Source organism: Oncorhynchus mykiss, chromosome 1 (genome assembly GCF_057628025.1).
Source record: "Oncorhynchus mykiss isolate SJ-2025 chromosome 1, ASM5762802v1, whole genome shotgun sequence".
In the NCBI taxonomy this organism is placed as follows: domain Eukaryota; kingdom Metazoa; phylum Chordata; class Actinopteri; order Salmoniformes; family Salmonidae; genus Oncorhynchus; species Oncorhynchus mykiss.
Genome location: NC_143022.1, coordinates 35,383,628 through 35,405,383, shown reverse-complemented (window position 1 = coordinate 35,405,383; position 21,756 = coordinate 35,383,628). Strand labels below are relative to the sequence as shown.

The window sequence follows — 21,756 nt, the reverse complement described above, 5'->3', positions numbered from 1 at the left end:
GCTTAGATTGTAGATTGTAGGATGGCCGGGGTGTTAAGCATATCCCAGTTTAGGTCACCTAACAGAATGAACTCTGAAGATAGATCTCTGCAGTAGATTGCAACTCCTCCCCCTTTGGCAGTTCTATCTTGATGGAAAATGTTGTAGTTGGGGATGGAAATCTCAGAATGTTTGGTGGCCTTCCTAAACCAGGATTCAGACACGGCTAGGACATCAGGGTTGGCGGAATGTGCTAAAGCAGTGAGTAAAACAAACGTAGGGAGGAGGCTTCTGATGTTAACATGCATGAAACCAAGGCCTTTATGGTTTCAGAAGTCAACAAATGACAGCGCCTGGGGACACTCAGGGCCTGGGTTAACCTCTACATCACTCGAGGAACAGAGGAGGAGTAGGATGAGGGTACGGCTAAAGGCTATAAAAACTGGTTGTCTAGTGCGTTGGGGACATAGAATAAAATAATCAGATTTCTGGGTGTGGTAGAATAGATTCAGGCATAATGTACAGACGAGTATAGTAGGGTGCAGGTACAGTGGAGGGTAACCTAGGCATTGAGTGACGATAAGAGAGGTTGCATCTCTGGAGGCACTAGTTATGCTAGTTGAGATCACCCCATGTGTGGGAGGTGGGACAAAAGAGGTATCTGAGGCATGTTGAGTTGGGCTAGGGGCTCCGCAGTAAAATAAAACAATGATAACTAACCTAAACAACAGTATACAAGGCATATTGACATTAGAGAGAGACATAAAGCGAGGCATAAAGCAATCACAGGTGTTGATTGGGAGAGCTAGCTAAGACAATGGGCAAGACAACAACAGCTAATCAGCTAAGACAAGAACAACAGGTAAAATGGCGATGAATGGGCAGAGAATGTCAGTTAACTACACACAGGGCCTGAGTTCGAGGCTGGGGCCGACAGATAAACAAAATAAACAAAATGGAGTACCGTGATTAATGAACAGTCCAGCAGGCATCAGCCATGTAGCCAGGTGATCATAAGGTCCAGTGAAGTGAAATAGATGAAACAAGGAAGTCGTTACTACGCTAGCAAGCAGGGAGACATGGCATTAATAATGTTAGCAGGCAAGGGCTAGCAGAAGCGTCTTCATCGGCGTCCGACAAAGGCCGTTTGAGGGCACTTCGGATGGAATTCCGTCGGCAGACCAGTCGTGATGAATCTGCGGGGCTCCATGTCGACAAAGGGTCCAGGCCAATGGAAAAAGAGGTAATGTAGCTGGAGTAATATTGTTTGCTAGCCAGGAGATGCGCCTGGCTCAAGGCTAACTGGTGCTAGCTTCGGGACAAGGGCGTTAGCCACTATAGCCACTGGGTAGCAGCTAGCTAGTTGCGATGATCTGATGCGTTTACGGCAGGAATCCGGTGATGTAGTGGCTTCTAGTCGTGTTAGTGAAGAGTCCGGGAGGCATCAGCTGTGTAGCTGAGTGATCATAGGGTCCAATGAGCAGGCCGGGGGATGGGCCTGGTTCAATGGCTAGCTTCGGCGCTGGGCTGAGGATCTGGAATAACGGCCCAGTCATCTGGAGTAATGGTGGAGAAAAGCAGTCCTGATATGCTCAGGGTTGATATCGCACTGTACAGACTGGCATTGAAGAAGTGTCAGAAAACAAACTACTAGGAGTGCAGCTAGACAACTGCTTATAATGGTTGTCTCAAATAACTAATCTATGTAAAAACAATATATTAAAACAGCATGCATGATCAGAAGGATAGCTAAATATTAGGAGGCTGCAAATTGCACAGAACAAAGCAGCAAGGATTGTTTTAAGGTGGCGATATGATTCTTCTGTTGTAGTCATGCGCAATGCTCTTGGTTGGTCATCAATCAACAAGATAATTGAAAAAAACATGCTCATTTTATTTCATAATATACACCATTTAAAATGGCCAAACTCTATTCACAACTGTATTCAGTTGGTAAGAGACAGACATTCAGTAAATACTAGGAATAGATTGTCCACCATGTGTTATCCAGACAGAAAAGAGAAATAGGCCAAATACCATTTCGATGTAGAGCATAAAGAAAATGAATAATTAGTGTATTATGTATTATGTTTGTAAAAGTGTGTTTATATGTGAAAATGTGTTTGTATTATAAATTGTATTTTAATGTTTAAGGACTCTTGGAAGATAAGTCCAAATCTAAAATCAAAATCACTGTTTTACAGCCTGTGTTCGTAATAGCTGCTCAGTGAAACAACCTGTCCTGATTTGTCATAGATGCTTGCTAAAAAACTTTAATGAGCAAACCTTCCTTCATGACCTGGCCACTGTAAATTGATATAGAATCAGCTTGATCCTGTCGTGGAAATTTCCTGTATTACCAAATCATGAAAGAGCCAACCACACACAAGTCAGAGTTATCATAAAGTCCGTCTTTAATTATATGAGCTTCACCATAGCCCTGTGACTCTCAGATCAAATCAGTGTCCATAAATTAATTCTCTGAGAGTGTCAACATAATGGCAACTGAGATCCTTTATAGCAAAGACACACCAATCTAAACTCACATGACAAATAACAGATCTTAGGAACATTACACAAAGAACCTTTTACCAGAAAAAGGAGTATCCCATAATTTATAGCATTAGCTATAAATTATCGTTCAGTTTGGTCTCCTAAACCAAAGCTCTTATCTCGTTCTTGGTACCACTTTGAACCAAAAACATTACCTCATCCAATGGCATATATCAAATACACCCCCTCCTGGACAAGCTTACAGAGAGATGTGACTGGGACACAGACATTGTGGAGCCACCAAACTGGTTCCCCATTAATCACACCATCCCTTCACATGGTTTAGGAATAGTTACAGACACATTCACAGATAAGACAAACCTGACCTCTCCCCTCTCTGGGCCCAAGTAACTTCCCACATAAGCATGCTTATAGAAATTAATGAAACATCTTATTTATAAATGTTACCTAAATTATTGTGATTCTGCCACGACATTCCCCTCTCAGGGACATTGTCCCTTCTAAAGAATCATAACATTAATTACATACTCAATATTTAAATCCAATCCCTTCAATGTCAAATACCTTATGTAAGCTTTCGCAGTAAAAATCCTACAATGTGATTTTCTGAAATGTTTTCTTCTCACTTTGTCTGTCATAGTTGAAGTGTACCTATGATGAAAATTACAGACCTCTCTCATCTTTTTAAGTGGGAGAACTTGCACAATTGGTGGCTGACTAAATACTTTTTTGCCCCACTGTATGGAATCATGTAGTAATCAAAAAAGTGTTAAACAAAACAAAACATATTTGAGATTTGAGATTCTTCAAAGTAGTTACCTTGATGACATCTTTGCACACTCTTGGCATTCTCTCAGCCAGCTTCATGAGGTAGTCACCTGGAACACGTTTGAATTAACAGCTGTGCCTTGTTAAAAGTACATTTGTGTAATTTCTTTCCTTCTTAATGCATTTGAGCCAATCAGTTGTGTTGTGACGACAAGGTAGGGTTGGCATACAGAAGATAGCCCTATCTGGTAACAGTCAATATTATGTCAAGAACAGTTCAAATAAGCAAAGAGAAACAACAGTCCATCATTACGTTAAGACATGAAGGTCAGTCAATCCGGGGGGTGCTGGAGACTGTGACCAGGGCTGCCCTATTATTGTCACTGGGACCACCAGAGCTGAGTGACCCGAGTTCTGGGCACCATGACAGTGTCCCTCTGGCAGTGCTGTAATCAGACACTGCTGACCACTGTGATGCCTACTCCCTCCAGTCATCAGACACTGATCTGCTCCCTCCTGTCTCCAATGGTGTAAAGTACTTAAGTAGTACTTTAAAGTATTTTTTACTTAAGTCATTTTTTGGTATCTGTACTTTACTCTACTATTTGTATTTTTGACAACTTTTACTTTTACTTCACTACTTTCCTAAAGAAAAGTATGTACTCTATACTCCATACATTTTCATTGACACCCAAAAGTACTCATTACATTTTGAATGCTTAGCAGGACAGAAAATGGTCCAATATTCACACACTTATCTAGAGAACATCCCTGGTCATCTCAACTGCCTCTGATCTGGCGGACTCACTAAACACAAATGCTTTGTTTTTAAATGATGTCTGAGTGTTGGACTGTGACCATGGCTGTCCGTAAATAAAAATAAAAATACAAATTGAATTTTAAATAATACGTACTTTCACTTCTGATACTTAAGTTTATTTTAGCAACTACCTTTACTTTTTAAACTTAAGTATAGTGCGGCAAAAAAGTATTTAGTCAGCCACCAATTGTGCAAGTTCTCCCACTTAAAAATACGAGAGAGGCCTGTAATTTTCATCATAGGTACACTTCAACTATGACAGACATAATGAGGAAAAGAAATCCAGAAAATCACATTGTAGGATTTTTAATAAATTTATTTGCAAATTATGGTGGAAAATAAGTATTTGAGTCATTTTCTATTAAGGTATCTTTACTTTTACTCAAGTGTGAGAATTGAGTACTTTTTCCACCACTGCCTGTCCCCATGTTATGGGTGTTGCAATAGGTATTTACACTGTATTGACATTAACAGTCTCTCCCATACCAGTCAATAAGACATACTACAATGAGATAGGGATCAGCCTAATGGTGACATACACTCGGGTGCTTATTGTAGTCAAGCACACACACACACACACACACACACACACACACACACACACACACACACACACACACACACACACACACACACACACCACAGATAAGCACCTATATGAGCTAGCGGATCAGGGAACACCCTACTTTTCAAACATGTAAATGTACCATCCATGGAGAGATGAGAAAGAGAGCCAGGAAGTATACACTAAATACACTAAATATATATGTGTGTGTGTATGTTTTCAACCTCCCGTCTCCTGTCCTGCTACCCAGACTACCAGGGGACTGTGTAGAGGGGGAGGAGAGGTGAGTAAAGGGGAGGATGGGGGAGAGGTGAGAGTGAGTAAGATGAGTCAACTGCCCTCAGCTATAAGAGAAGACCTGATGGAGCCTGGGAGTGACACACACAGACCCTCAGAGGTAAGATACTCTCTCCACTGCACTTTCTCTATCACTCTCTCTACCTCTATCATTTGCTTTATCACTATTACTCTCTCTCGCTCTCTCTTTGTTAGAACGTGCTACTGAAATAATATGTACAGATTTGAACAGGTGATGCAGTGAAACTTTATCTTGTCCGTAATGCATGGTTTGGTTTGATTGTCTTTCATGAAATGAGGTGCCATTTTTTTAAATAAACATTTTACACTTAACTTTGAACTTTAGAAATAACGTTTGAAAGGAAGCATGTGGAATATACAGCCAACCAAGTAGATCAGGTAGACTTGGTAGACTGGGTTCTGTCTGTTTTCAGTAGTATGGGTGTAGTACGGTGAATCTTATCTGTAGCCTATTTATCAGAGGGCAGGCTGTTCTCTCTTGGTAGGGATTTCACCCCCAACCCTCTGCCAAATATTGATTGGTCGAAAACAAATATTTATTCTCAACCAAAACATGCCATTGAAGTTTAAGACTTTAAAAATAAGCAAATGTATATTGTCACGGTGAGTGAATGAGGACCCACAAGCGAATTAACTTAACAGAGCTTCTTTAATTACCAAACATAGGTAGGTTCAGACAGACCGGCAGATTCCGACAGGACAGGACAAGGTTACAGCAAACATGACGATAGTCTGGTTCAGGCATGAAACACAACAAACAAGAATCCGACAAGGACAGGAACAGAAACAGAGAGAGATATAGGGACCTAATCAGAGGGAAAAAGGGAACAGGTGGGAAACGGGGTGAATGGGTAGTCAGAGGAGACAAGGAACAGCTGGGGGAAAGCGGGGGAGAAAAGGTAACCTAATACGACCAGCAGAGGGAGACAGGGTGAAAGGAAAGGACAGAAAGACACAACATGACAATACATGACAGTACCCCCCCACTCACCGAGCGCCTCCTGGCGCACTCGAGGAGGAAACCTGGCGGCAACGGAGGAAATCCTCGATCAGCGCACGGTCCAGCACGTCCCGAGAGGGAACCCAACTCCTCTCCTCAGGACCGTACCCCTCCCAATCTACGAGGTACTGGTGACCACGGCCCCGAGGACGCATGTCCAAAATCCTGCGGACCCTGTAGATGGGTGCGCCCTCGACAAGGATGGGGGGGGGGGGGGGGAAGACGAGCGGGGGCGCGAAGAACGGGCTTGATACAGGAGACATGGAAGACCGGGTGGACGCGACGAAGGTATCGCGGAAGAAGAAGTCGAACTGCGACAGGATTAATGACCCGAGAAATACGGAACGGACCAATGAACCGCGGGGTCAACTTGCGAGAAGCCGTCTTAAGGGGAAGGTTCTGAGTGGAGAGCCAAACTCTCTGACCGCGACAATATCTAGGACTCTTAGTTCTACGCTTATTAGCAGCCCTCACAGTCTGCGTCCTATAACGGCAAAGTGCAGACCTGACCCTCTTCCAGGTGCGCTCGCAACGTTGGACAAAAGCCTGAGCGGAGGGGACGCTGGACTCGGCGAACTGAGATGAGAACAGCGGAGGCTGGTACCCGAGGCTACTCTGAAAAGGAGATAGCCCGGTCGCAGACGAAGGAAGCGAGTTGTGGGCGTATTCTGCCCAGGGGAGCTGTTCTGACCAAGACGCAGGGTTGCGAAAAGAAAGACTGCGTAAGATGCGACCAATAGTCTGATTGGCCCGTTCTGCTTGACCGTTAGACTGGGGGTGAAAGCCGGAAGAGAGACTGACGGAAGCCCCAATCAAACGGCAAAACTCCCTCCAAAATTGAGACGTGAATTGCGGACCTCTGTCCGAAACGACGTCTGACGGAAGGCCATGAATTCTGAAAACATTCTCGATGATGATTTGTGCCGTCTCTTTAGCAGAAGGAAGCTTAGCAAGGGGAATGAAATGAGCCGCCTTAGAGAACCTATCGACAACCGTAAGAATAACAGTCTTCCCCGCTGACGAAGGCAGTCCGGTGACAAAATCTAAGGCGATGTGAGACCACGGTCGAGAGGGAATGGGAAGCGGCCTGAGACGGCCGGCAGGAGGAGAGTTACCGGACTTAGTCTGCGCGCAGACCGAACAAGCAGCCACGAAACGACGCGTGTCATGCTCCCGGGTGGGCCACCAAAAACGCTGGCGAATGGAAGCAAGCGTACCCCGAACGCCAGGGTGGCCGGCTAACTTGGCAGAGTGAGCCCACTGAAGAACGGCCAGACGAGTAGGAACGGGAACGAAAAGAAGGTTCCTAGGACAAGCGCGCGGCGACGGAGTGTGAGTGAGCGCTTGCTTTACCTGCCTCTCAATTCCCCAGACAGTCAACCCGACAACACGCCCCTCAGGGAGAATCCCCTCGGGGTCAGTGGAGGCTACTGAAGAACTGAAGAGACGAGATAAAGCATCAGGCTTGGTGTTCTTAGAGCCCGGACGATAAGAAATCACGAATTCGAAACGAGCGAAAAACAGCGCCCAACGCGCCTGACGCGCATTAAGTCGTTTGGCAGAACGGATGTACTCAAGGTTCCTATGGTCAGTCCAAACGACAAAAGGAACGGTCGCCCCCTCCAACCACTGTCGCCATTCGCCTAGGGCTAACCGGATGGCGAGCAGTTCGCGGTTTCCCACATCATAGTTACGTTCCGACGGCGACAGGCGATGAGAAAAATACGCGCATGGGTGGACCTTGTCGTCAGAGAGGGAGCGCTGAGAAAGAATGGCTCCCACGCCCACCTCTGACGCGTCAACCTCGACAACGAACTGTCTAGAGACGTCAGGTGTAACAAGGATAGGAGCGGATGTAAAACGATTCTTGAGGAGATCAAAAGCTCCCTGGGCGGAAACGGACCACTTAAAGCACGTCTTGACAGAAGTAAGGGCTGTGAGAGGAGCTGCCACCTGACCGAAATTACGGATGAAACGACGATAGAAGTTCGCGAAGCCGAGAAAGCGCTGCAGCTCGATGCGTGACTTAGGGGCGGGCCAATCAATGACAGCTTGGACCTTAGCGGGATCCATCTTAATGCCTTCAGCGGAAATAACAGAACCGAGAAATGTGACGGAGGAGGCATGAAAAGTGCACTTCTCAGCCTTCACAAAAAGACAATTCTCTAAAAGGCGCTGGAGGACACGTCGAACGTGCTGAACATGAATCTGGAGTGACGGTGAAAAAATCAGGATATCGTCAAGGTAAACGAAAACAAAGATGTTCAGCATGTCTCTCAGGACATCATTGACTAATGCCTGAAAGACAGCTGGAGCGTTAGCGAGGCCGAAAGGAAGAACCCGGTATTCAAAGTGCCCTAACGGAGTGTTAAACGCCGTCTTCCACTCGTCCCCCTCCCTGATGCGCACGAGATGGTAAGCGTTACGAAGGTCCAACTTAGTGAAAAACCTGGCTCCCTGCAGGATCTCGAAGGCTGAAGACATAAGAGGAAGCGGATAACGATTCTTCACTGTTATGTCATTCAGCCCTCGATAATCTATGCAGGGGCGCAGAGACCCGTCCTTCTTCTTGACAAAAAAAAACCCCGCTCCGGCGGGAGAGGAGGAGGGGACTATGGTACCGGCGTCAAGAGCTACAGACAAATAATCCTCGAGAGCCTTACGTTCGGGAGCCGACAGAGAGTATAGTCTACCCCGGGGGGGGGGGTGGTTCCCGGAAGGAGATCAATACTACAATCATACGACCGGTGTGGAGGAAGAGAGGTGGCCCTGGACCGACTGAACACCGTGCGCAGATCGTGATATTCCTCCGGCACCCCTGTCAAATCACCAGGCTCCTCCTGTGAAGAAGAGACAGAGGAAACAGGAGGGATAGCAGACATTAAACATTTCACATGACAAGAGACGTTCCAGGAGAGGATAGAATTACTAGACCAATTAATGGAAGGATTATGACAAACTAGCCAGGGATGGCCCAAAACAACAGGTGTAAAAGGTGAACGAAAAATTAAAAAAGAAATGGTTTCGCTATGATTACCAGAAACAGTGAGGGTTAAAGGTAGCGTCTCACGCTGAATCCTGGGGAGAGGACTACCATCCAGGGCGAACAAGGCCGTGGACTCCCTTAACTGTCTGAGAGGAATGTCATGTTCCCGAGCTCAGGTCTCGTCCATAAAACAGCCCTCCGCCCCAGAGTCTATTAAGGCACTGCAGGAAGCTGACGAACCGGTCCAGCGTAGATGGACCGACAAGGTAGTGCAGGATCTTGAAGGAGAGACAGGAGTAGTAGCGCTCACCAGTAGCCCTCCGCTTACTGATGAGCTCTGGCTTTTACTGGACATGAAGTGACAAAATGACCAGCAGAACCGCAATAGAGACAGAGGCGGTTGGTGATTCTCCGTTCCCTCTCCTTAGTCGAGATGCGGATACCTCCCAGCTGCATAGGCTCAGCTCCCGAGCCGGCAGAGGAAGATGGTAGTGATGCGGAGAGGGGGGCGACGGAGAGCGCGAGCTCCTTTCCACGAGCTCGGTGACGAAGATCAACCCGTCGCTCAATGCGAATAGCGAGTTCAATCAAGGAATCCACGCTGGAAGGAACCTCCCGGGAGAGAATCTCATCCTTTACCTCTGCGCGGAGACCCTCCAGAAGACGAGCGAGCAAGGCCGGCTCGTTCCAGCCACTGGAGACAGCAAGAGTGCGAAACTCAATAGAGTAGTCTGTTATGGATCGATTGCCTTGACATAGGGAAGACAGGGCCCTGGAAGCCTCCTCCCCCAAAACAGATCGATCAAAAACCCGTATCATCTCCTCCTTAAAGTCCTGATACTGGTTAGTACACTCAGCCCTTGCCTCCCAGATTGCCGTGCCCCACTCACGAGCCCGTCCAGTAAGGAGAGATATGACGTAGGCGACACGAGCAGTGCTCCTGGCGTAAGTGTTGGGCTGGAGAGAAAACACAATATCACACTGGGTGAGGAACGAGCGGCATTCAGTGGGCTCCCCAGAGTAACACGGCGGGTTATTGATTCTGGGCTCCGGAGATTCGAAAGCCCTGGAAGTGGCCGGTGGATCGAGGCGGAGATGGTGAACCTGTTCTGTGAGGTTGGAGACTTGGGTGGCCAGGGTCTCAACGGCATGTCGAGCAGCAGACAATTCCTGCTCGTGTCTGCCTAGCATCGCTCCCTGGATCCCGACGGCTGAGTGGAGAGGATCCGAAGTCGCTGGGTCCATTCTTGGTCGGATTCTTCTGTCACGGTGAGTGAATGAGGACCCAAAAGCGAATTAACTTAACAGAGCTTCTTTAATTACCAAACATAGGTAGGTTCAGACAGACCGGCAGATTCCGACAGGACAGGACAAGGTTACAGCAAACATGACGATAGTCTGGTTCAGGCATGAAACACAACAAACAAGAATCCGACAAGGACAGGAACAGAAACAGAGAGAGATATAGGGACCTAATCAGAGGGAAAAAGGGAACAGGTGGGAAACGGGGTGAATGGGTAGTCAGAGGAGACAAGGAACAGCTGGGGGAAAGCGGGGGAGAAAAGGTAACCTAATACGACCAGCAGAGGGAGACAGGGTGAAAGGAAAGGACAGAAAGACACAACATGACAATACATGACATATATGAACATTATGGAAGTGCATAAGTGTATGTGTTCTGTAACAGACAATAAAAGAACAACCTGAATTTATAGGATGTATCTCTGCCCTCCTACAGGAATACCTGTGCTATTCTTTATACATACACAGATTAAGCACCAGGTTCAAGACACACACATTGACACCCGTACACACATTCACGCGCATACACCTGTTCATACAGACTACAGATATGGATTGTTCCATGGCCCTCCTGGTGTCCTCTCTACTGACACTTTTCAGCATGGGGGCAGGAGCTTCACTGTCATTGGACATAGTGAGAACCAAGGTCAAATTCCTTGCTCAGACCATGGTGTACAGGACACAGATGGAAATCAAAAAGGTAATCCATCCATCGATCAATTAGTCAGTCAATCAATCATTAGTGTACTGACTAATGAAGTCTTTGGCTTGTTGATAAATGTGACTTGTAAAACAATATATAGTCTGCATAAATCTTATTTTAATCACATCCTTCTCTCTCTGTCTCTCCCTCCCTCCCTCCAGCTCCCTTCCTCTTCTAACCTGGTAATTGACGGCCTGGAATTGTTTTTCCCGGCAGCTGCAGGAGACCAGCCTATAGAAGGCCTGCCTTCCATAGTAGAGACCATGGGGTTCTACCAGGAACTGTTGATCTCCCTAGACATGGCAGACCTCAAACAGCTGGTGGAAGATGCCTCCACCATGCGGGGTCAGCTGGAGAACTGGATGATGTCGCGCTGCCCAGGTCGCCAGCAGAAACAGACAGGAGAGGGTGGGTTGGAGGAGGCTCTGAAGGACAGTGTCAGAAAGTTTGGTCTTAGTGTGAGTCCAGTGGCACTAAACAGACTCAAGGGCTACCTCGATCGGCTACTGCTGAACCTGGATCAGCTCAGGTACTGCTGATCAACCGTTACTGACATAGATCATCACTGAGTGACTGAACTCAGATCAGTTTGTGCCATTCTGAACAACTGTTACTGACTATGACTGTCACTTAGTAACTGGACTTTGATCAACTTGTGATCTGCTGAAAACCTAGAATGAGTTGAAGCAAGACTGGACAGTCATACTGTAAGTCTAAAGATTATTCTGGGTGTACTTCAGATCACAGTCACTATCAGTCACTAAGTTAAGACATTTTATAGTGTATTTTATTCAGACAAGGATTCTAGCTTGAGGTATTTATTTCTACGAGGAAGAGGAAAAGAAGCAGCTCTATTTTTTAGCATTATTTGTACCTCTGTCAGTCAGTGATGCAGGGGAAAGTGTTTACTAAGCACTGAATCAGCTGAGTAATGCCAAATGTACCCACACGTGCATACACACACACACACACTTTGTAATTCTGCTTGCTCCAGAAGACCGTTGTGTAGTGATGTCATGCTCACAGAGAGGGTTTCCTGAAATCCAAGACAGCCCCATGAAACCAGATGTTTTGATGTTAGAGCAGCGACAGAGAGTGAAGGTGGGGGAGAGAGAAGGGGGCAAGATGTACATTCCTCTACAGCAGAGGCCTGCCTGTTAAGGAGGGTATACCGTTACAGTGCATTCAGATAGAAATACATTGTATAGGACAGATATGATTGTCTATCTCTTAGAGGAGTAATTTCAGCTCTATTTCATTACATTTCTATCAGCAACGTTCTGAAGATGACACCTCACTGACCACATCCCAACTCAAATCAAATTAAATCTTATTTGTCATAACAGGTGTTTACTTACAGTGAAATGCTTAAAAATGGTTTCCTTTTATATTTTTCTGTCTTTATCAGTCTTTTGTAAGCAAATGAATCATTTGATACACGTATTGACTAGGCCATTGAGTGGGTGAGAGGAACAGGTCAAGACCTACAGCAAACATTACGAATAGTCTATCAACAATTATTATTATTATTATTTTTTTTCACCTTTATTTAACCAGGTAGGCTAGTTGAGAACAAGTTCTCATTACAACTGCGACCTGGCCAATATAAAGCATAGCAGTGTGAACAGACAACAACACAGAGTTACACATGGAGTAAACAATAAACAAGTCAATAACGCAGTAGAAAAAAAGAAAAAAGAAAAAAAAGAGTCTATATACATTGTGTGCAAAAGGCATGAGGAGGTAGGCGAATAATTACAATTTTGCAGATTAACACTGGAGTGATAAATGATCAGATGGTCACGTGCAGGTAGAGATAGTGGTGTGCAAAAGAGCAGAAAAGTAAATAAATAAAAACAGCATGGGGATGAGGTAGGTAAATTGGGTGGGCTATTTACCGATGGACTATGTACAGCTGCAGCGATCGGTTAGCTGCTCAGATAGCAGATGTTTAAAGTTAGTGAGGGAGATAAAAGTCTCAAACTTCAACGATTTTTGCAATTCTTTCCAGTCACAGGCAGCAGAGAACTGGAAGGAAAGGCCGCCAAATGAGGTGTTGGCTTTAGGGATGATCAGTGAGATACACCTGCTGGAACGCGTGCTACAAGTGGGTGTTGCCATTGTGACCAGTGAACTGAGATAAGTCGGAGCTTTACCTAGCATGGACTTGTAGATGACCTGGAGCCAGTGGGTCTGGCGCCGAATATGTAGCGAGGGCCAGCCGACTAGAGCATACAGGTCACAGTGGTGGGTGGTATAAGGTTCTTTAGTAACAAAACGGATGGCACTGTGATAAACTGCATCCAGTTTGCTGAGTAGAGTATTGGAAGCTATTTTGTAGATGACATCGCCGAAGTCGAGGATCGGTAGGATAGTTTTGCTAGGGTAAGTTTGGCGGCGTGAGTGAAGGAGGCTTTGTTGCGAAATAGAAAGCTGATTCTAGATTTGATTTTGGATTGGAGATGTTTGATATGAGTCTGGAAGGAGAGTTTACAGTCTAGCTAGACACCTAGGTACTTATAGATGTCCACATATTCTAGGTCGGAACCATCCAGGGTGGTGATGCTAGGCAAGGCAGCCATTAGAAAATCAGAGGCTACTGAGTCTGCCGATAAGAATATGGTGATTGACAGAGTCGAAAGCCTTGGCCAGGTCGATGAAGACGGCTGCACAGTACTGTCTTTTATCGATGGCGGATATGATATCGTTTAGTACCTTGAGCGTGGCTGAGGTGCACCCGTGACCGGCTGGGAAACCAGATTGCACAGCGGAGAAGGTACGGTGGGATTTGAAATGGTCAGTGATCTGTTTGTTGACTTGGCTTTCGAAGACCTTAAATAGGCAGGGCAGGATGGATATAGGTCTGTAACAGTTTGGGTCCAGAGTGTCTCCCCCTTTGAAGAGGGGGATGACCGCGGCAGCTTTCCAATCCTTGGGGATCTCAGACGACATGAAAGAGAGGTTGAACAGGCTGGTAATAGGGGTTGCGACAATGGCGGCGGATAGTTTCAGAAATAGAGGGTCCAGATTGTCAAGCCCAGCTGATTTGTATGGGTCCAGGTTTTGCAGCTCTTTCAGAACATCTGCTATATGTGGGTGTGTGATGGTGTTTCTACAATCCCAAATTTCCAGAAACTGTAAAAACACATCAGAGCTATGAAATATTACGTTGATCACAGATGACCATTTGATTGACACACCAACACCTATACACTGGGTTAGGGTAGCATAATTCTAGGGCACTATCAACATAAATTCCATGATTTTCCAGAAATCCTGGTTGGAGGCTTTCCTGCTCATTCCTTCCCGATCTGGGATTCTCCAAACAGTTTTTTGGGAAAACCAGGGAATTTATTTGAAAGTTCCGGACTAACTAGATAGCCAATTCCAAAAATATTGTCTATTCAGCTATTAACATGTATTAATGTCATTGTCACGTCCGGCTGAAACTAGCCCACTCAGTCTCAGATCAGAATTAGACGTTCATCCATGTTCCTCAAACATCACATTTTGAAGTTGCTGCAAACATCAAATTTAGAAGTGTTTAAGGTTAAGTTTAGGCATTAACTCTGAAATCTTAAGGTTAGGCATTAACTCCAAATGGTTACGGTAAGGTTTGGGATAGGCTTAAAAGAAAAATATCGGCCTCCCGAGTGGCAAGGCGGTCTAAAGGTGCTAGACGTGTTACTACAGACTGGGCTGTGCCACAACCGGCCGTGGCCGGGAGTCCTATATACAGCGCACAATTGGCCCAGTTTTGTCTGGGTTCGGGGAGGGTCTGGCCGGTGCGGGCTTTACTTGGCTCATCGTGCTCCATCGACTCCTTGTGGCGCGCCAGGTGCCTGTGGGATGACCCCGGTCACCAGTTGAATGGTGTTTCCTCTGACATATTGGTGCAGCTGGCTCCCGGATTAAGCTTGCGGGTGTTAAGGAGCATGGTTAGGTGGGTCATGTTTCGGAGGACGCATAACTCCACCTTCGCCTATCCTGAGACTGTTGGGGAGTTTTATTGATGAGACAAGATGGAAAATTGAGGAGAAACAGGAGATAAAATACAAAATAAAATATAAAATGATTAAAAAAACTAATCTAAAAACAATTTTAAATTGCTGGATTAGAAACTTGCAACCTTTGGAGTCAAAGGCAAATGCCCATCCTTCATCCCCGTCCACAAAGGCCCGAGCAAAAACAAAACCTACACACTCAATGTTGCCCCTAGTGGCCGGTTTCCACTTCATCTCCTGACGTCCACAGAAATAAAGAATCAGTCACAAGTTTGCACACACCTTCTCATTCCAGGGATTTTCAATATTTGTACTAATCAAAATTATTCAAAGTAGCCACCCTTTGCCTTGCTGACAGCTTTGCAAACTCTTGGCATTCCCTCAATCAGCTTCATGAGGATGTCACCTGGAATGCATTTCAATTAACAGGTGTGCCTTGTTAAAAGTTACTTTGTGGAAATTCTTTCCTTCTTGATGCATTTGAGCTATCAGTTGTGTTGTGACAAGGTAGGGGTGGTATACAGAAGATAGCCCTATTTGGTAAAAGACCAAGTTCATACTATGGCAAGAACAGTTCAAATAAGCAAAGAGAAACGACAGTCCATCATTACTTTAAGACATGAAGGTCAGTCAATGCGGAACATTTCAAAAACTTTGAAAGTTTCTTTAAGTGCAGTCTCAAAAACCATGAAGCGTTATGATGAAACTGGCTCTCATGAGGACCGCCACAGGAAAGGAAGACCCAGAGTTACCTCTGCTGCAGAGGATAAGTTCATTACAGTTACTAGCCTCAGAAATTGCAACCCAAATAAATGCTTTACAGAGTTCAAGTTATAGACACATCTCAACATCAACTGTTCAGATGAGACTATGAATAAGGCCTTCATGTCACGCCCTGACAGTAGATTGTTTTGTATGTTTCTATTTTTTGTTTGGTCAGGGTGTGATGTGGGTGGGCATTCTATGTTTGTATGTCTAGGTTTTGGCCGGGTATGGTTCTCAATCAGGGACAGCTGTCTTTCGTTGTCTCTGATTGAGAACCATACTTAGGTAGCCTGTTTTCCCACTGTTAGTTGTGGGTGGTTATTTTCTGTTTAGTGTTTGTTACACCTGTCAGAACTGTTTCGGCTAATCTTTTTGTTATTTTGTATTCAGTGTTCAGTCAGAAAAAATAATATCAACACGTACCACGCTGCACCTTGGTCTTCACCTTCTTCTAATGAATGCCGCTACATTCATGGTCGAATTACTGGAGAAAAAAAACACTACTAAAAGAACACCAATAAGAACAAGATACTTGCTTGGGCCAAGAAATATGAGGGACGGACATTAGACCGGTGGAAATCCGTCCTTTGGTCTAATGAGTCCAAATTTGAGAATTTTGGATCCAATCGCCATGTCTTTGTGAGACGCAGATTTGGTGAACAGATGATCTCTGCATGTGTGAAGCATGGAGGAGGAGGTATGATGGTGCTTCCCTGGTGACACTGTCAGTGATTTATTTAGAAATCAAGGCACACTTAACCAGCATGGCTACCACAGCAATCTGCAGCGATACACCACCCCATCTGGTTTGCGCTTGTGGGACTATCATTTGTTTTTCAACAGGACAATGACCCAACACACCTCCAGGCTGTGTAAGGGCTATTTGACCAAGAAGGAGTGATGGAGTGCTGCATCATATGACCTGGCCTTAACAATCACTCAACCTCAACCCAATTGAGATGGTTTTGAATGAGTTGGATCGCAGAGTGAAGGAAAAGCAGCCAACAAGTGCTCAGCATATGTGGGAACTCCTTCAAGACTGTTGGAAAAGCATTCCAGGTGAAGCTGGTTGAGAGAATTCCAAGAGTGCAAAGCTGTCATCAAGTCAAAGGGGGGATACTTTCATATATGTCACGTTCGTCGTATACATAATGAGCGGACCAAGGCGCAGCTTGAGTAGAGTTCCACATATTTATTAAAGTGAACCTTCAAAAAACAACAAAGAATAAACGTGCAGTTCGTAGCACCCATAGCACTAAACCAAAACAAAATCCCACAAACGCAGGTGGGAAAAGGACCACACTAAGTATGATCCCCAATTAGAGGCAACGGTCATCAGCTGCCTCCAACTGGGAACCATACTCACACCAACATAGAAATTCAAGACTAGAACACCCCCTGGTCACGCTCTGACCAATTGCACCATAGAGAACTCCAAGTGCTCTCTATGGTCAGGGCGTGTCAGTACCCCCCCAAAGGTGCGGACTCCGACCCCAAAACCCGAACCTGGATTTGGAGGGTTAGGGTGGGCAACTAGCGCCGGTGGCAGCTCCGGTGCGGGACGTAGCCCCCGTTCAGACTACGGATCTGACCCTGAAGCCGGGCTGAACGCCGTGCCCGGACTGGGCAATGGATCAGAGGAAGGCTCCGGCCATGGAGCGGGACTGGACGCCGTGCCTGGACTGGGCACCGGCGCAGAAGAAAGAAGGCTCCGGCCATGAAGTGGGACTGGACGCCATGCCTGGACTGGTCACCGGCGCAGAGGAAAGCTCCGGACCGTGGACCGTTGCTGGAAGCTCCGGACCGTGGACCGTCGCTGGAAGATCCGGACCGTGGACCGTTGCTGGAGGTTCCAGACCGTGGCTGGAGGTTCCGGACTGTGGACCGTCGTTGGAGGCTCCGGACCGTGGACCGTGGCTGGAAGCTCCGGGCCGTGGACCGTGGCTGGAAGCTCCGGACCGTGGACCGTCGCTGGAGTGCGAGGGAGCCGGCACAGGGCGTACCGGGCTGGGGAGGCGCACTGGAGGCCTAGTGCGTGGAGCCGGCACAGGTGGCACCTGACTGATGACACGCTCTTCAGGGCGAGTACGTGGAGCCGGCACAGGACGTACCGGGCTGGGGAGGCACACTTGAGGCCTGGTGCGTGGAGCCGGCACAGGTGGCACCGGACTGAGTACACGCTCTTCAGGGCGAATGCCGTGCAGAATACACCTAACCAACATCTCTCTCCGATCTTCCTCCTCCAACAGCTCCATCGTCTCCCCGACGGTCTCTGGCTCTCTCCTCGGCTTGACCGAAAGCCACTTGTCCCCCCCCACAATAGAATCTTGGGGTTTCTGGGGCCGTGGACCCCGGCATCATCGCTGTTCTCCTATACTCCTTGGCGACTCCCGCCAAGGAAGGGTCTCGCATCCACCCATTATTTCCTCCCATGTCCAGCTCTCCTTTACCACCATGGTACGCTGCTTGGTCCTGTAGTGGTGGGATATTCTGTCACGTTCGTCATATACATAATGAGAGGCCCAAGGCACAGCGTGAGTAGAGTTCTACATATTTATTAAAGTGAACCTTTCGAAAAACAACAAGGAATTAATGAACGTGCAGCTCGTAGCGCACATAGCAATAAATCAAAACAAAACAATATCCCACAAACGCAGGTGAGAAAAGGACCACACTAAGTATGATCCCCAATTATAGGCAACGATCATCAGCTACCTCCAACTGGGAACCATACTCACACCAACATAGAAATTCAAGACTAGAACACCCCCTAGTCACGCTCTGACCTATTGCCCCAAGGGCTCTCTATGGTCAAGGCGTGACAATATATTTGATTTGTTTAACACTCTTTTGGTTACTACATTATTACATATATGTTATTTCATAGTTTTGATGTCCTCACTAAAATAAAGAAAACTTCCTTGAATGAGCAGGTGTGTCCAAACTTTTGACGAGTACTGTAGATGGACGTTGAATAACGACTTGTATCATGGGTGACCTGGCTGAATGTCTGATGTCCTAAAATAACTTGTGTATAGCCACAAATGGCCAACACACAGATACGGGTGCACAGTTGATAAAACCAGTTCTGCATACTCCAGTTGTAAACAGTCTCTCAAGCGTATAGAATTGGCAGGGTTTCTCCTTTATACAATTCTATTTATTTTTAAATTGAACTAGGCAAGTCAGTTAAGAACAAATTCTTATTTACAATGACGGCCTACCAAAAGGCAAAAGGCCTTCTGTGGGGACAGGTGCTGGTATAAAAATAAATAAATAAAATAAATAAAAAAATAGGACAAAACACATATCATGCAAGAGAGACAACACAACACTACATAAAGAGAGACCTAAGACAACAACATAGCATGGCAGCAACACATGACAACACAGCATGATAGCAACACAACATGACAACAACATGGTAGCAACACAACATGGCAGCAGCACATTGTGGTAGCAGCACAAAACATGGTACAAACATTATTGGGCACAGACAACAGCACAAAGGGCAACAAGGTAGAGACAACAATACATCAGGCAAAGCAGCCACAACTGTCAGTAAGAGTGTCCATGATTGTCCATGATTGGAGTCTTTGAATGAAGAGATTGAGATAAAACTGTCCAGTTTGAGTGTTTGTTGCAGCTCGTTCCAGTCGCTAGCTGTAGCGAACTGAAAAGACGAGCAACCTAGGGATGTGTGTGCCTTGAGGACCTTTAACAGAATGTGACTGGCAGAACGGGTGTTATATGTGGAGGATGAGGGCTGCAGTAGATATCTCAGATAGGGGGGGAGTGAGGCCTAAGAGGGTTTTATAAATAAGCATCAACCTGTGGGGTATACAATGGGTACGGCTATACAGAGATGACCAGTTTACAGAAGATTATAGAGTGCAGTGATGTAAGGAGCACTGGTGGCAAATCTGAAGGCCGAATGGTAAAGAACGCTCGAGAGCACCTTTACCTGCCGATCTATAAATTACGTCTTAGTAATCTAGCATGGATAGAATGGTCATCTGAATCAGGGTTAGTTTGGTATCTGGGGGGAAAGATGAATGATTACGATGAAGGAAACCAAGTCTAGATTTAACTTCAGCCTGCAGCTTTGATATGTGGTGATAGAAGGACAGTGTACCATCTAGCCATGCTCCCAAGTACTTGTATGAGGTGACTACCTCAAGCTCTAAACCCTCAGAGGTAGTAATCACACCTGTGGGGAGAGAGGCATTCTTGTTACCAAACCACATGACCTTTGTTCTGGAGGCGTTCAGAACAAGGTTAAGGGCAGAGAAAGCTTGTTGGACACTAAGAAAGCTTTGTTGTAGAGCGTTTAACACAAAATCCGGGGAGGGGCCAGCTGAGTATAAGACTGGATCATCTGTATGAATGGATGAGAGAGCTTCCTACTGCCTGAGCTATGTTGTTGATGTAAATTGAGAAGAACGCAGGGCATAGGATCGAGCCTTGGGGTACACCCTTGGTGACAGGCAGTGGCTGAGGCAGCAGAAATTCTGACTTTATTGCACTCTTTGAGAGAGGTAGTTAATAAACCAGGTCCAAGACCCTTCAGAGACCCCAATACTCCTTAGTCGCTCCACAAGAATGGAATGGTCTACTGTATCAAAAGCTTTGGCCAAGTCAATAAAAATAGCAGAACAATATTGCTTAGAATCAAGGGCAATGGTGACATTATTGAGGACATTTAAGGTTGCAGTGATACATGGTGAGGAGGAGGGTTTATTCTCCAGGTCTTTAATCATTTTCCAGAACTTCTTGGGGTTAGACCCACTGAGAGAGAACTGCTGCTTAAAACCTCTTGAAGCTAGGGGCACTATTTTTATTTTTGGAAAAACAACGTTCCCAAAGTAAACGGCCTATTTCCCAGGACCAGATGCTAGAATATGCATATAATTGACAGCGTAGGATAGAAAACACTCCAAAACTGTAAAAATATTGTCTGTCAGTATAACAGAACTGATATTGCAGGCGAAAGCCTGAGAAAAGTCCAATCAGGAAGTGACTCTTATTTTGAAAGCTCTGTGTTCCTATGCCTATCCCTATTGACCATTGAAAGGGATATCAACCAGATTCCGTTTTCTGTGGCTTCCCTAAGGATGTCTACAGCCTTTAGACGTAGTTTCAGGCCTTTATTTTGAAGAATGAGCGTAAACGTCCACATTGCGTAAGTGGTCAGTTGTTGGCTCTCAGTGTGATTTTTGCGCAAAACAGAGAGGTAGCCATTTTTCCTCTGACAGACTGAATAAGTGAAGGGGTAACATTTTAAATGAATGGGTTTTAAGGCAGACAACGCCGTCATAAGTCTAAATGGCATGTGACATAAACATGACTAGATATTTATATACACTGCTCAAAAAAATAAAGGGAACACTTAAACAACACAATGCAACTCCAAGTCAATCACACTTCTGTGAAATCAAACTGTCCACTTAGAAAGCAACACTGATTGACAATCAATTTCACATGCTGTTGTGCAAATGGAACAGACAACAGGTGGAAATTATAGGCAATTAGCAAGACACCCCCAATAAAGGAGTGGTTCTGCAGGTGGTGACCACAGACAGTTTTGGTCATTTTTGAATGCTGGCGGTGCTTTCACTCTAGTGGTAGCATGAGACAGAGTCTACAACCCACACAAGTGGCTCAGGTAGTGCAGCTCATCCAGGATGGCACATCAATGCGAGCTGTGGCAAGAAGGTTTGCTGTGTCTGTCAGCGTAGTGTCCAGAGCATGGAGGCGCTATCAGGAGACAGGCCAGTACATCAGGAGACGTGGAGGAGGCCGTAGGAGGGCAACAACCCAGCAGCAGGACCGCTACCTCCGTCTTTGTGCAAGGAGGAGCAGGAGGAGCACTGCCAGAGCCCTGCAAAATGACCTCCAGCAGGCCACAAATGTGTATGTGTCTGCTCAAACGGTCAGGAACAGACTCCATGAGAGTGGTATGAGGGCCCGACGTCCACAGGTGGGGGTTGTGCTTACAGCCCAACATCGTGCAGGACGTTTGGCATTTGCCA

At 46.0% G+C, this 21,756-nt stretch overlaps 1 protein-coding gene across 1 annotated transcript; it reads left to right on the top strand.

Moving 5' to 3' along the window:
- The first annotated feature begins 10,692 nt into the window (after positions 1–10,692).
- Positions 10,693–11,563, top strand: LOC149985480 (leptin-like). Its single transcript, XM_090230026.1, has 2 exons — positions 10,693–10,952; positions 11,117–11,563. The coding sequence occupies exons 1-2, from the start codon at positions 10,803–10,805 to the stop codon at positions 11,492–11,494; spliced, it is 528 nt and encodes a 175-aa protein (XP_090086152.1). The 5' UTR covers positions 10,693–10,802; the 3' UTR covers positions 11,495–11,563.
- Positions 11,564–21,756: the final 10,193 nt, after the last annotated feature.